Below are 13,847 nucleotides of genomic sequence, written 5' to 3' on the forward strand. Positions count from 1 at the left end.
CTGTACTGATGGTTTGGCATGAACCTAAGGACCGCTTCACCAACCGCTACTTTTGTATGACAAATATATTTGGATTTTCATTCAAAAATAGAAAGTTCATAAAATATGCAGATATATTATCAGCTCTAAAGCCATTACCATACAGAGAGGATTACCTGTATCTGTATCACCATCTAACCATTGTCATCCATTCCATTAGCCCATGAAGTTGACATAAAACTATGGCATCAATATCAAAAGCAATAAAATGCAAAGAGCATATGTGGCAAGTTTGCAGTGATCTGAAAATTGTTACTTCTTGGTTTACAAGGTGGGTTTATGAAATGTTGTTTTCTTTGTCTTTGGTATAATCGTAATACAAAAAGTCATTAACAAGTAAAGAACTGGCCATTGAGGCTAAACGGTTTAGCTAGTAAAAAAAAATGTAAAGCATTTGTCATTGATTAAGTGGTAAAATCATACTGCCATCATTTCACATAAAACTTGGACTCATGAAAAATTCTGTAAAGGAACTAGACAAAGATGGATCAGTATTTAATCATTTAAAAACAAGTTTTCCTAAATTGAGTGTGGTAAGCTGAAGGAGGATATATTTATCGATCTGCAAATCAAGAAACTGCTTAAGCAGTTTCTTGATTTGCAGATCGTTTCTTCTCAAATTTTGAAGATAAACTTAGCAAATGTGAACTAGCTGCATGTAAGTCCTTCAATGATGTTGTTGGTGGTTTTTTTAGGGAACAGAAAACATGAAAACTATGTTCTTTTTTTATTAATTAGCTGTTAGAAAACTACAAATGTTTAGGATGTCATTAAAAATGCAAAAATTTCATTAAAAAATGAAAATTTTGGCTCTATCAGCGATGAGCAAGGAGAGTGTTTCCATCAGGATATTCTGACTATGGAGCATCAATACCAAGGAGGATGGGATTCTAGAATGATGGGTGACTGTTGTTGGGTTTTGTTTAGAGAAGTGATCTAACATCATATAAGTGAAAAAGTTTGTAAATATATTTTAAAAGTTAAATGTAAGACAACAATTCCAATGATTTAAACTTTTAAAAACTTATTTTAAACACATCTGATGATTTAGGTTTTTAGAAACTGTTATTTTAAAATTGTATTAATGCATTTCAATTTATCTCTTGAGTAAATAAAAACTTAGTTGATTTAAACAAATTTGTAATGCATACACATTAGTAATAATTTTTTAAAATATTGATTTCACAGTATGTATTTATTGGTAAATAAATTTTATGCCTAATCGTATCTATCTAAAAACATAAATTCTAAAAACAGTTTTGAATTCAGCGCCACATAATTAGTTAAAATTACAGAAACACAATTTTTTTTTTCTTGATTAATATTTGACTGATGTGTATATTTTTATATATTTTAAACACATATACACACACACATACATACATATATATATATATATATATATATATATACACACATAGACACAGAGAAAGAGAGAGAGAATGAGAAAAAACACACAGTAATCTGACTTAAGCAGTAATTCTCAGGTAATGCTATATAAATAAATTTATCAATAATTTCTTCTTTATAATAATAAATTAAAGTAAACTACTGACAAAAAATTAAAAAACATTAATGAATTAGTGAATGTATGTAAGTTTAGAGATGATGACTGAAATCTTACCACCGTATCCAGTAACACAAGTGAGCAGGATCCAGGCAAGACTTATAGCCCACACTGTATGACTAAGAGCAATATAAATGGCTGAGGACACAGCATTTAGTTGAATATAATGAAGGCCATACATAACTCCCAACATTACAGCACCAGTAACACTCCAACCAAGCCACAAACAAAGCTGTAGAAAAAAAGAGTATTTTACTTTAACATAGTAGTGTATTCCAATTTATGTTGTTTAGAATTATTCTATTAACAACTAAATTTAATAAAGGAAAAATCTACAATTTATCTCCTTGCATTAATACAGTACCCATCCAGTGAGAAACAGAGTAATAAATTTAACATATTAATTATGTTCCTATGGTTAGGGGAGGGGTTGCTTATGCAGAATTGCCAAGAAATGTTCAACCAAATACCCAAGAATATTCTTAGTTTTATCTCCATCGGCTATTTGTGATTTTGCAATGTAGATTCATATCAAGAATAGATTGAAATATGGTTAATAAAATATGTTTAAACTGATACTCTCAATGAAATAAATAAATATTAATATTTTCAATAGCAAATTTCAAAATATGGGTCATGTTAATTTTAACAATATATTTAATAATATCTTTAACCCTTTGGTGCCAGAGAATTTAAATGCCCTGACCACAGTCCACGGATGGAGGAAATTTAAATAATTTTAGTACAAAATGCACATCTTTCTTAAAACTTCTATTATACAGCCAAAAAAGAGGATTTTTATGAAACTTTCACCATTATGCACGGAAAAGTACATAGATTGTTAATATCATCATTAAATAGATATTATTCTGTTTGTATTATTTGTTTTTTTTTGCTATTATCCTAGGAAAACTCTTTGAAATCGCCATATAAATGACAAATTTTACTCCTAATACTAATAATATAATGAAAGAACAATTCTACATACAATCTATTATTATTCTATTCAATTCTACAATACAAAAAAATAATTGCAGCCTTACACTATCATTAGTGTCATATAGAAAGAAAATAGAATATGTACTTTTCACTATGTTGTTAATAAACACACATCTAATTGAAGATCACCATCACATAAATTTATTTCAGGTAAGCTTTGTTAGTGTCATGCAGATTTTACAAGAAAGTATGTGCAATCTTTTTGGTGTGATAGTCCTCAAAACATCCTTCCAAGCACAAACCAACATCACATTGTGAATAACAATATCTTGTGTCTTTCTTGTTCTTGTGCTTAGTGCAATCAGCACACCTCCTTTGTGAGTTAGCTTTTTTCCTGATCCAGTGATTTTTCTAATAAAGTGTCTTTCTTCAAACGAGGAATTGGGTTATCCATTGCATGACATCCAGCTAGCTACTTTCCTATCACTATCGGCATATTTGAGAAAAAGGCTCTCCACTAGATTTACATGAAAAGCAAGTTCGTCAATCTTTTCTTCTTGTGTTTTCTCTATAAATTAACATGCTATTTAAAATTGTAGTGTTTAGTAATCTTCTATAGTTTGATGTACCATTTGTGCATACATTTTCTTTCAACTAGATATGCCTGTAATAATTGATCTTTGAGATCAATTCTTCCCATATGTTTATTCACACAGACCAGTTTTTGTTTTTCTTTACCTCCCGTGATTTCTGTTTGAATTTCGGTACTGTAGTAAGTGGATATCATGGTGACCTTTCTTTTATCTGCCCATTTTAGTACAGCGATGGAATGTTGTCCTGTAATTTCACCCTTTTTCAATTTACTGTCTTTCACTTTCTGAGGAACATCCTTTCTGTTCAGTTTCAATATCCCCACACACTCAGTGCCCTTATATTTTAGAAATCTTGCCAATGCTGGAGAATTATAAAAATTATCTAACCATACAGTGTGGCCTTTACAGAGGAGGGGTTCAATAAGATACAGCACAATGGAAGCAGTTTTGTTTACCCCTTATAAAATTGGGGATAACTGTAATGTATCTTTACCAGAATAAACTAAAACGAACCATAAATAATCTGTAATCGACTCCCATAATTAAAATGTCTAATCCCAGATCTTGCTGATTTCAATCGCAAAAACTGTCTAAATATGATAAGCACCCCTTCCACAATGTTAGAGATTCGTCAACTGCAATATTTTATTTGGGAAGAAAAAGGGTTTGAAACTTGTTGAGATATGACAAAATTGGAAATATTTTACTCAGTTTTGGAGTGCCTCAGTAATTATTTTTATCAATATTGTCAGAGAAATGTAGGAATTTTATTATCAGTTCAAATCTGTCCGTATATATAACATCACCAAATCCTGGAGTTGATATTAGTATTTTCTGTGAAAAATAAGATCTCAGATAGGCTTCTGTACAATACCCATAAGTAGAAATAATCCTAACACAACATAGATTTCATTTATAGTCACTGGAGTCCACTGATTTACAAGAGATCAAAATTAAAAAAGTCTGCCTCTTGCATTCAAAAATTGTTCGGCATACCTGTTTGTTTCTACAACAATGGTATTTACTAATTCTTTCATAAAAAACAAAAGGAATGCATACACAACTGAAACAAAAGGAATGCAAACACAATTGAATTTACATTTACAGAAGAATTTTGTGATCCAGAATTACCAACAAATAACTCCCATTGCCCCCCGATAATTTCCCATGTCCTCCCAAATAAATGGACAATTGAAATTATCCTGTACACTCACTTCATCATCACTATCTTCCTCATCAGAAGCAGCATCAACAACTGCAATGTCACCTTCATGATTCTCACTAATTTCACTACCAGTGTCATTATCAGAAAATAAACTTTCATTGCAATCATTTAAACTAGCCTCAAGATCAGCTTCATTCAAAGATTTACTTGAGAAAGCCATGGTGTCGTTTGGAAGACTGAATGTGTAGGCCTAACCCAGATTCAGAAGCAAGTTCTATATGGCTTTACAGCAGAACAAAAGAATATCTGTATGCCCTATAAAGTATCATGTAACTTATGAACATGCTGCTATGCTTGCTGATGATAAATTTTCTACCATTATTTGTGCGCTATGTCAACTGTAATGCTACGCAGTAAGCTTCTCTGTAACTTCGACCTTGAGGACATGTGGGCAGTGCGAAGTAGTCGTGCACCAAACCGAGATCAGCGTAAATGGGTTAATATAATTTTAAGAATAATATCTTTAATTGCATGATTGTTTGAATTTTGTTTCATTAGAAAAAATCTTAAGTATTTTATTATAAACAAAATGATACTTCATTTGTTTAAAGATGATTAAAAACAGAATATGCAATGTATAATGGACATCATTTAAGTCAGCAAGTCTGAATTAAGAACTACTTTCATTTCTCTGACCTGATCTGCTTTTGCGAGTGAGGTCATCACCTTCACCATCCCACATTGCAACTCCATCACATGGTTCTCTAATACTGAATTTAAATAAATAAACTCTGGTTCAGTCTGCTTTCAGTAGCATAGTCAGTGCCTTTATCCTTTCATACACAGCAATTAATTCTCACACTAATCTCATTTTGCATCCAACCATGCCTTGACCATAAAAATAAGGCAGAGAGCTACCACAAGTTATTGAAAGCTCTCGATAAATCAAAAATATTTATTACAGATTTACGTGAAGAAGCAATATCCATAACTTTGACAGTAGCATCCTCTGTGCCCTTGCTTGGGCGAAAATGATAGTGATTACCCATCAGTAAGTTCCTAGAAGTTTCCCTATTGTTATGCAGAAGTACAGAATGTTTTCAAAAACCTTACCAACTAGAAGAGCATTTGAGCCTATAAGAAGAGGTAATATTGGGATCCTTCTCTCCACCTTTAAAAGAAGTTTAGGATAACATAATTTCCAACATACAGGGAAATAACCAGCAGAAAGCATCCTATTAAAAACCCTAAAAAATGAAACAAACAAGAAGCTCCACCACGATTCCATTAAATCCAGGGGCTTTATTCCTACCAACACAACTTGAAGGACTTCTGCTTTGATAATCACAAAGATAATTTACTAAAACGGAAATTAGCAACTTCCCTATGGACTCATAGATGAGATTTTATTTGGCTCAATATCATCCAGCAAGAGATCATTCAACAGAGGATTCAAAACATAATTCTTGTTGAAGATTACACCTTCCTGGGATAAGACAGCCAACAGAGAATGACATTCTTCCCCTTATGTCCAAGGACTATATTCAATACCCCATGGCTCTTTATTTTCCGGTTCCTTTGCAAAAGAACGACAGACCCTGAAAAAATGACAGAATGACAGACCCTGTCTGGCAAGCAGACAGATACTCAAAGCAATGTGCTTTGAATACTTTGCTTGAGCTGGTTCACAGTTTACTTCATTGCAGTCAATTTCCAAAAACACCAAGCAGCAACTCTCTTCCGACTCTACTACAGGGAATGGAATTTTCAGCAGCTTCAACAATTACCAGAGAAACTTTTTCTGCAAGTCCTTCAAACGAATATCAACCAGACTTCAATCTAAGACTTGGAGTATAGTCAAGAGAATATTTGAAAACTTAAGGCAGTTGTCTTTTTCACACCGAAGCACCTTTCCTGAACACGAATGTTACCCATATAGACAACCCACAAGCCATCTAACAACTAAAAAATAATTAGCTGATGATCGCCAAGACGAGGAGTCATTGCCACCTCTTTGCCATGTGCCTTGCAGAACACGAGTGCTCTGAAAGGCCCTCTTTGAGGTAGGTGGTTGTGCAGTAAACTCTGTCCAGTAAAGAAGAGAAAATAATGGTCTATTGTACATAAAATGATACAAAGCTGTTGCAGCTTCAAGCAGCAAGTATCCAATACTGGTGGAACGTATTATTCAACAACCAAATTAAATTAGCATAAGACTTGGCATAGCAAAACTCTGAACACGTCAGAGGGACCAGAGTTCAATCCTACCCAAAGTTGTAAATTTCTGGAAATGATCAGAACCTAACTCAAGGACTTCGTGGTAACTTTGGATATCATGCCTAGATAGAAATCTGCACTTTTCCTTGAACAAAGCCTTATCCAATTTGGCATTTTACTACCTCACCAGAGGCAGAACATCTTTATTGGAGAGTTGCTGGTCAATGTCATACACAATGGCATTGGCGCCTATCTATGCTTCCTCTTTGAATCTACTGTAACTTCTAACTTCTTAACTGTGGGAGACTCAGAAATTATGTGGACAATCTTCTTACAGTCCACAAAAACAATTAGGCTCTTATCTGTCTGATTTTCAGGCTTTTCCTACTGCAATGAAGGGCAACCTGAAAATCCTAATCTGTGAAGTAGTCTCAGTAGAGCCTTCTTTCTCATTAACAAAAAGGACCTCAGGCTATTTACAGTCCACGCTGACTTCCCTAGTGCTTTCCACAACCTTGATGTAGCATTTCCACTCTGCCTTGATGAAAATGGGAACCAAAGATACCTTCTTGTTTACCTCAACCTCTTTAGGCTCTGAAGCCAAAGTCTCTTGAAACCCATTGTCAACCCTGCAAACTCCAACTTAAATTTGTGAAGTTTAAGGTAACAGTTTTGTGCACTGCTGCAGAAAAACTTCTAGGGTTTTTTCAGAAATCCTAAGAGGTTGTCAATCCTTTCCAAGCAGAACAAGTACAAGTGGGGTAGAGCTGCTAGATCTATCCTTCTTGCCTAAATAATGGTCTAATGTACATAAACTGACATAAAGCTGTTGCAGCCTTACGCAGCAAGTATCCAACATAAATGGAAGTACAGACTTAACCACCAGATTAAATCAACACTGAATAAGACTAAGCACAGCAAAACTCTGAGTGCATTAGAGGGTCACATTTTTTGTGGTGATTGTTATGTAAACCATATTTAATGGTAATAGTTATGAAAAAGCACATTTATCAGAAATTGTTTCTACATAGACAAAAGGCAAATCACAAAATCTTAGTGGTACTATTTCTTTGAATCAGAGAAACAGATCATTAAAAACATTTCCTGATGATCAAGGATGGGTGAGAACAATCAAACCCCTCAATTACAGAAGAATATCTCACATCAATATTGAGTGTAAATATAAGACAACTAGGATCAATGTTGTCATATGATTAACTTGTGAGTATTACATAAATAATTACACAACCATAACCATTTACAGCATGTACAGGTTTTACACTTGGTGGTTTTACTATTATCAATTCACTTTTACTGTTAATTCCTGTTAAAATCCTCCAGTAAAATGCAAATCCTGAGTCTCATCATTGGTGTTCACTGATGCAGCAGGTTTTACTATACAGCACAATTAATTTACTCAACTGCAATCAGTGGAAAGATGAGAATCCTCAATGCACACTACAAAATAGATGCCAATATATAAATTGAAAGTTCTTTGTGATGAAATCTAAGCAACTGTATCATAGAACCTTATGTTATACTTTCTGGACTTAAATAGTAATGTACACAGTGACTTCTGACCAACATTAAATTTTTTTGTAAAATGTATCTCTGCAATTAGAGCACGATTATGATTCATAGATGATGAAGCTCCAGGACACCACATATGAAAGATGGAAAGAGAGATACTGACCTCTTTTGTGGTCAGAATCACAAATAAGGTTAAGCTTATTCTTTTGATCTTAATGCCACTGATTTTTTATTTTGGGGGTTACATAAAAACAGTAATGAATTCAAGATTTGTTTATCTTGAAAATTATTTAAACAATAAAACTTAGAAAACTTAGATTATTTTCTCAAACATTCAATGTTTTTAACTTTCTCTTTTATTAGTGTTATTTACTTAATGGAAAAAATGATAAACAGCTCTTAATTCAAACTGATGCACTCCAACAATTTCTGCAATGCCTTAGTTGTTTTCAATATGGGAGAATCAAATGAAAACTAGAATTTTCATTCAATAATAAATACTTTGATTTATGGTCGCATGAATAATTAAAGTTATTAGCTACTTATCAGTGTAAGATAACTGTACCAGTAAATGTGTAGTCTTAAACAAAGTCAGGCCAACCATTCCTGAGACATGTGGTTAATTGAAACCCAACTACCAAGCACCATCAGTATCCATGATCTAGTATTCAAATCCAAATAAAAGCAACTGCTAGGATTTGAACCTGAGGACTTTGACTTAGAATTCAGCTGATTTACGACGACAAATTTACCACTAGAATTTACCACTGTAAATATTAATACTGCGCCATTTCCCAACTTGCAAATATTTTTTTTTTTTTCAGTGATGATGGTGATTTAAATATGTATACTGAATTTTATTAAAATATCTGATTTTTTTTTTGTGAGAACTGAATCTATTTTGGAAAAACACAAAAAGTCCAACAGATGGAGTAAGTATGTGTGGATAAATGACAATTGGAAATCTTTTCTTATTTTAATGTAAAGAAATTTTAATTTAAAATACATGAAATCTGCAGGAATTTATTACCAGATACCTCAAGTGTACAGTAAGAATGATGAAATGGAGAGAAAATAGATTCAAGGAAAGTATATGAAAATTTGAATATTGTAAATGACTCAAAACTATGAGAACATCATATTTAATTTTATCGTTTGCTTAGATTTTTCATTAAATTTCAAGGATACATTAAAATGTTTGAATGATTATAATTTGTTTTCATCCTGGGTGTTGAAAATGCTTTCTGAGGAGCACAAAAATCAAGCAAGTTTGCAGTGTTTTGGCCTTTCTGCTACAATATAAGGTATCAGGAAGGGGATAAATTCTTAAGCCATTGTCACTGATGAAGGGACATTTTGTCTTGATTCCAAAATAAAATAATTAATAGCCCGTGAAGTACAGGCACACTGCTAATAGGCACAAATTTAAGCAGTATTAGTCTGCTATTCATATACACTTTTTTTCAGACAGATGAAAAGTCTTCACAAGACTCAAACTACTGTATCTTGAAAAGGTAGTGTAAGTTCAAGTTTACCAGTAGATGTATAAAATCTAAGAAAAGTGTAAAACTACGAAAGCAAGAAATTAAAATAATATTTTATGCATTCAACAAGAAGCATGATTAATACGGTAAGTTAATAGATTAATAAGAAATTTAATTTATCAAAGAGCGTACATACTTTACTTATCCGGATAGAACATTTCACATAAAAAAGAAGCCATCCAGTACATATTCCAACAAGGTAAGGTCCAATGCGTGCCCATGGTTTATCATATAACTCATCATAATGTGCAAATGGTTCTTTTACACTACAAAAATAAAAATATTATCTTGAAATATTGTTAACAATAGACTATTACGTAATAATAAGTTAATTAATTTTTCAAAATTATTTTTTTTCATACTATTAATTAATGGTCACACTATATTTTTTAAATTTATTCAGAATTCTACAATTAAACTTCAATGAGAGAACAACTTAACAAACTTACTGAATAGCTCTAGAATTGTTAAAACTAATATTTAATGCTGTTTTTTAATAAATGTCTGGTGCAGTATAACAGGTAATGTCCTCATCAAACTTCATATTTCCAACAGTAGACCCAGAGGTATTTTTTACAAAAACTTTCTTCAAAATTAACTACTTCAACTTTTAGAGGATAAATAAATATGTACCACAAATATGTATATATGTATTCCTAACTTGATGAGTATTACAAATATGTTAGCGTATTTTTATTGGCCTGTTAACTACTTCCTAACAGGAGGATTACCAAAGTGGACCACAGCATGGTCAGCCAAATTACTAAAAATGAAATTTCTTGATTTTATTTTGAGGGGACTTAGGAAAGCATTAGTATACCCCCAAAATCACAAAATGTAAATGAATTTTTACAAAAAAATCATGTTTTCTGCTTATAAATTAAGTCAAAAGATGTTGGAGAATGCAATTTAATTTATAACTATCAAAATTGAAATGTTGGAGAACAAATAGAAAAGATTAAATTTAACTTTGAATATTAATTAAATTTACTATAAAATTGTTTCATGAAATTATTTTGACATATGAGCATAAACAGACATGAGTAACTGACTGCTGCAAATACTGCGCATTCACCGTAATTTTGACAGAAAATACAACTTATTTTTTGCATTATATACCTATATGGATACACAATGTCAGTTTTTAATACATAGTTTTAAAGGTCAGTTTTTAATATATTTACATGATGTAAACAGGTGCTTGCAAAGCTGTTATTTCAATCACTAACAATCGTAACTGTTAACACCAATAGTTTAGTCATTCTGGTGTTAGTTTATATTTATCCATTTACAACCAATGCTACAATTTGTGATCCACCAACTGTGAAGAACAAGGAATAATCAAATTTTGGATAGCAAAAACAATTCTACAGGTAAACTTCACAGGCAAATTTGTGACATTTATAAGCTGAATATTATGAGTGACGCTAAAGTAAGACAGTGGTGGTGCCATATATTTCAAGATGAGCAAATGAACATTAATGATGAAGATTGGTTAACACAACTGACTGTTGTGTTAACAGATGAATTGATTGAAAAAATTTGAAAAAGTCAGAGCTTCACCATATCACAATTGTCTTTAATGTTTCATGATCATTGATTTATAAAGTAAGACTGAAAAAAACATACACAAGGAAAAACATTTACAAAAATGAAGTTTGATCACATTGTTACCACACATGAAACTTGGATTTGTTATTTGAACATCATGATAAGCAGCAATCAATGCAAAGACAGCAATCATCATTTTCTAGACCACATAATTTCAAACAAATATTTGGTAAAGAAGCTGATGGCTACTGTTTTTTTGGGACAAAAAGGGTACCTTGCTCATCAAATTCAGTGATCACAGAACTACTGTAAATTCTGATATACATGACAAAATGTTAAAAAATATTAAAAATAAAATAAAATATGTATGTACATTTCTTTTTTGTGGTTTACAAAAGCTAAAAAAAAAACAAATGTGGGATTTTGTTTTAGCATGACAATGTCAGGGCACACATGGCAAATAGGACAGCTATGCGATAGGAAAATCTTCAGTCATCTACTCGATACATCTGACTCAGCTCATAGTGATTATTTTATTTTTCTTCCACTTAAACAATGGCTTGCATCACGATGACAACGAACTGAAAATTGGCATTGCTATGTCTGTTTAAGTCACTGGCAGCAAAATGTTTTGAAGAGGGAATGAAAAAGCTAGTGAAACGCTATGAAAATGTGTTATTTGTAAGGCAATTATATAGAAGAGTAATAAATAGATGTAGTGTTTAAAACTAAGTAATAAAAAGTTAGTTCACATTTTTTTGGATTTGTTTTTATTTCAAAATGACCTTACTTCAGAAACACACTTCATATATAGAATGCTGTTATTAATATGAGTAAAATACTGCACTATTTACTTTTACTATTTTATTTATTTACTTTTACTATTTTTTTTACTGCACTATTTATTTTGAGTAACTATTTACTGCAAATAAGTAGTTTGCTTATGTAATTTTTTTTATCTATGAATTAAACAACATTCATGAAGCCATACTGAAATTCTTGGGATTTAATTAAGGAGTAAGTCTGATGAGTTCCAAGTAGTTTTGGACCTGAAAAAATGAATAAATTAAGTCCCAGATTTAAGTTTTTGGTAATTTGGGAGAAAATGATTTTTAATATTCAAAAAAAGATAGGTGTTGCAAAAACATTTTTAGTTGATGATGGTGGAGTTCATTAAAATGAAGTCAGTAAAAAAAAATCTGCTACTGTTTAGGTGGTGGACTCCATTAAATTATCTGTAAACAAGTCAAATTTGTAGAGAATTTAATTCTATTAATGCCACACATAAGAAGAGTTTAAGAAATTTGATTTTTATTAAAAACTAAACATGAAACATGACAGAAAAATAATACTGAATTACATTTTAAACCATAACAACAATCATTTTAACATTGGGAAATATTTATCAGAAATCATACATTTAGCCTTATTAATTTCTTTCATGTTAAGCACAGCACTTTGAGGCCAAAAAATGGGAAACTTTTTTTAATTAAAAATAAATTGTTCCTGGGCCTATCTTATGAATTGTTTTCAATATTTTAATCACAAGAATATGCCTGTAAAGTTTAACAGGGATCTGCAAGAACATCCAATATGTACCTAAAATTCTTAAATTCTTAAATAATTCTTAAATTACTTAAAGGTAATTCTTAAATTACCTAACTTACTTAGGTATATGCTGATGACTAAGTGAAATAGCTGCAGTTATTCCCCATCCAGCAACAAATAAAACACTTATTAATCCAGCAGCCACATTGAAATACCTGAAAAATAAAACTATTAGTTACACATCATGATCTCATTCATTTATTTACTGGATTACGTATATTTAGAAACATTCAAAGTGCTTGGTTATATATTTCCCATGTAAAGTAAAAACAATAATAATAAAAAAATGAAACGGGGATTTATAATTAAAAATATATTGCTACTTTGCTTATATCATTAGATGTTTTTCTTTTGTTCCATACTACATGTTTGTTTACCAGTACATTTACAATTACATTGTACTACATCTGCAGCTATGGTCAGGCCTGGCAAGCTGGTAGCAGAATTGCATTTGCCTATATATCCACACCCAGACCTGAAAAATTGGTTCAAGAAAACAAGCATTTCTAAAATATATTGAAAACTATTTCTATTATTTCTACAATTATTTTTTTATTAATTTTTAAACTATAATCTTGCTGAATAAAAAATTCTGATCTATTTATTTGCTTACTATAAGGAATGTTTTTTTCTTTCAAATTGCAATTTCTCATCCTTATTATTTAATGAGTCAATCAAAATACTTTTTCTAAAAATATACTAATTAAAAAATATAAATAAATTTATTTATATAATTGCTTATGTAATTTACTTAGCTATGATTTAAAAAACTATTAATTTCATAAAGAAAAATTTGAGATTGTAATGTTTTAATTAGATATTAAGAATCAGAAAGGTCACAGAAATCCAAATTTTTTGTTAATCTAAACAAATACGATAAAGAAACTTTATCTGAAGATTTTATTCATCAAAATTTACTGAAAATTTATTTTATAAAATACATTTTTTTAGGGGGAATAGATTAAAGTCATGTTAGAAATTTTTTTCATCCAAATTCATAAAATAATCAAAGAGCAGTTTAAAAATACATCATGAAATAATGCTAATCATCACACATGTAATTAATTAATCATCATAATTGTAATTAATTTAGC

At 31.1% G+C, this 13,847-nt stretch overlaps 1 protein-coding gene across 1 annotated transcript in view; it reads right to left on the reverse strand.

Moving 5' to 3' along the window:
* LOC142328356 (O-acyltransferase like protein-like) overlaps positions 1-13,847 on the reverse strand; it is an 82,464-nt gene that overhangs the window by 2,031 nt on the left and 66,586 nt on the right. The window contains exons 12-14 of the mRNA XM_075372064.1: positions 12,813-12,908; positions 9,731-9,860; positions 1,664-1,838 (exon numbers count right to left, since the gene is read on the reverse strand). Coding sequence (XP_075228179.1) covers positions 1,664-1,838; positions 9,731-9,860; positions 12,813-12,908 — 401 coding nt within the window. The remainder of the gene's footprint in view (positions 1-1,663; positions 1,839-9,730; positions 9,861-12,812; positions 12,909-13,847) is intronic.

Source organism: Lycorma delicatula, chromosome 7 (assembly GCF_047948215.1).
Source record: "Lycorma delicatula isolate Av1 chromosome 7, ASM4794821v1, whole genome shotgun sequence".
Taxonomy (NCBI): Eukaryota; Metazoa; Arthropoda; class Insecta; order Hemiptera; family Fulgoridae; genus Lycorma; species Lycorma delicatula.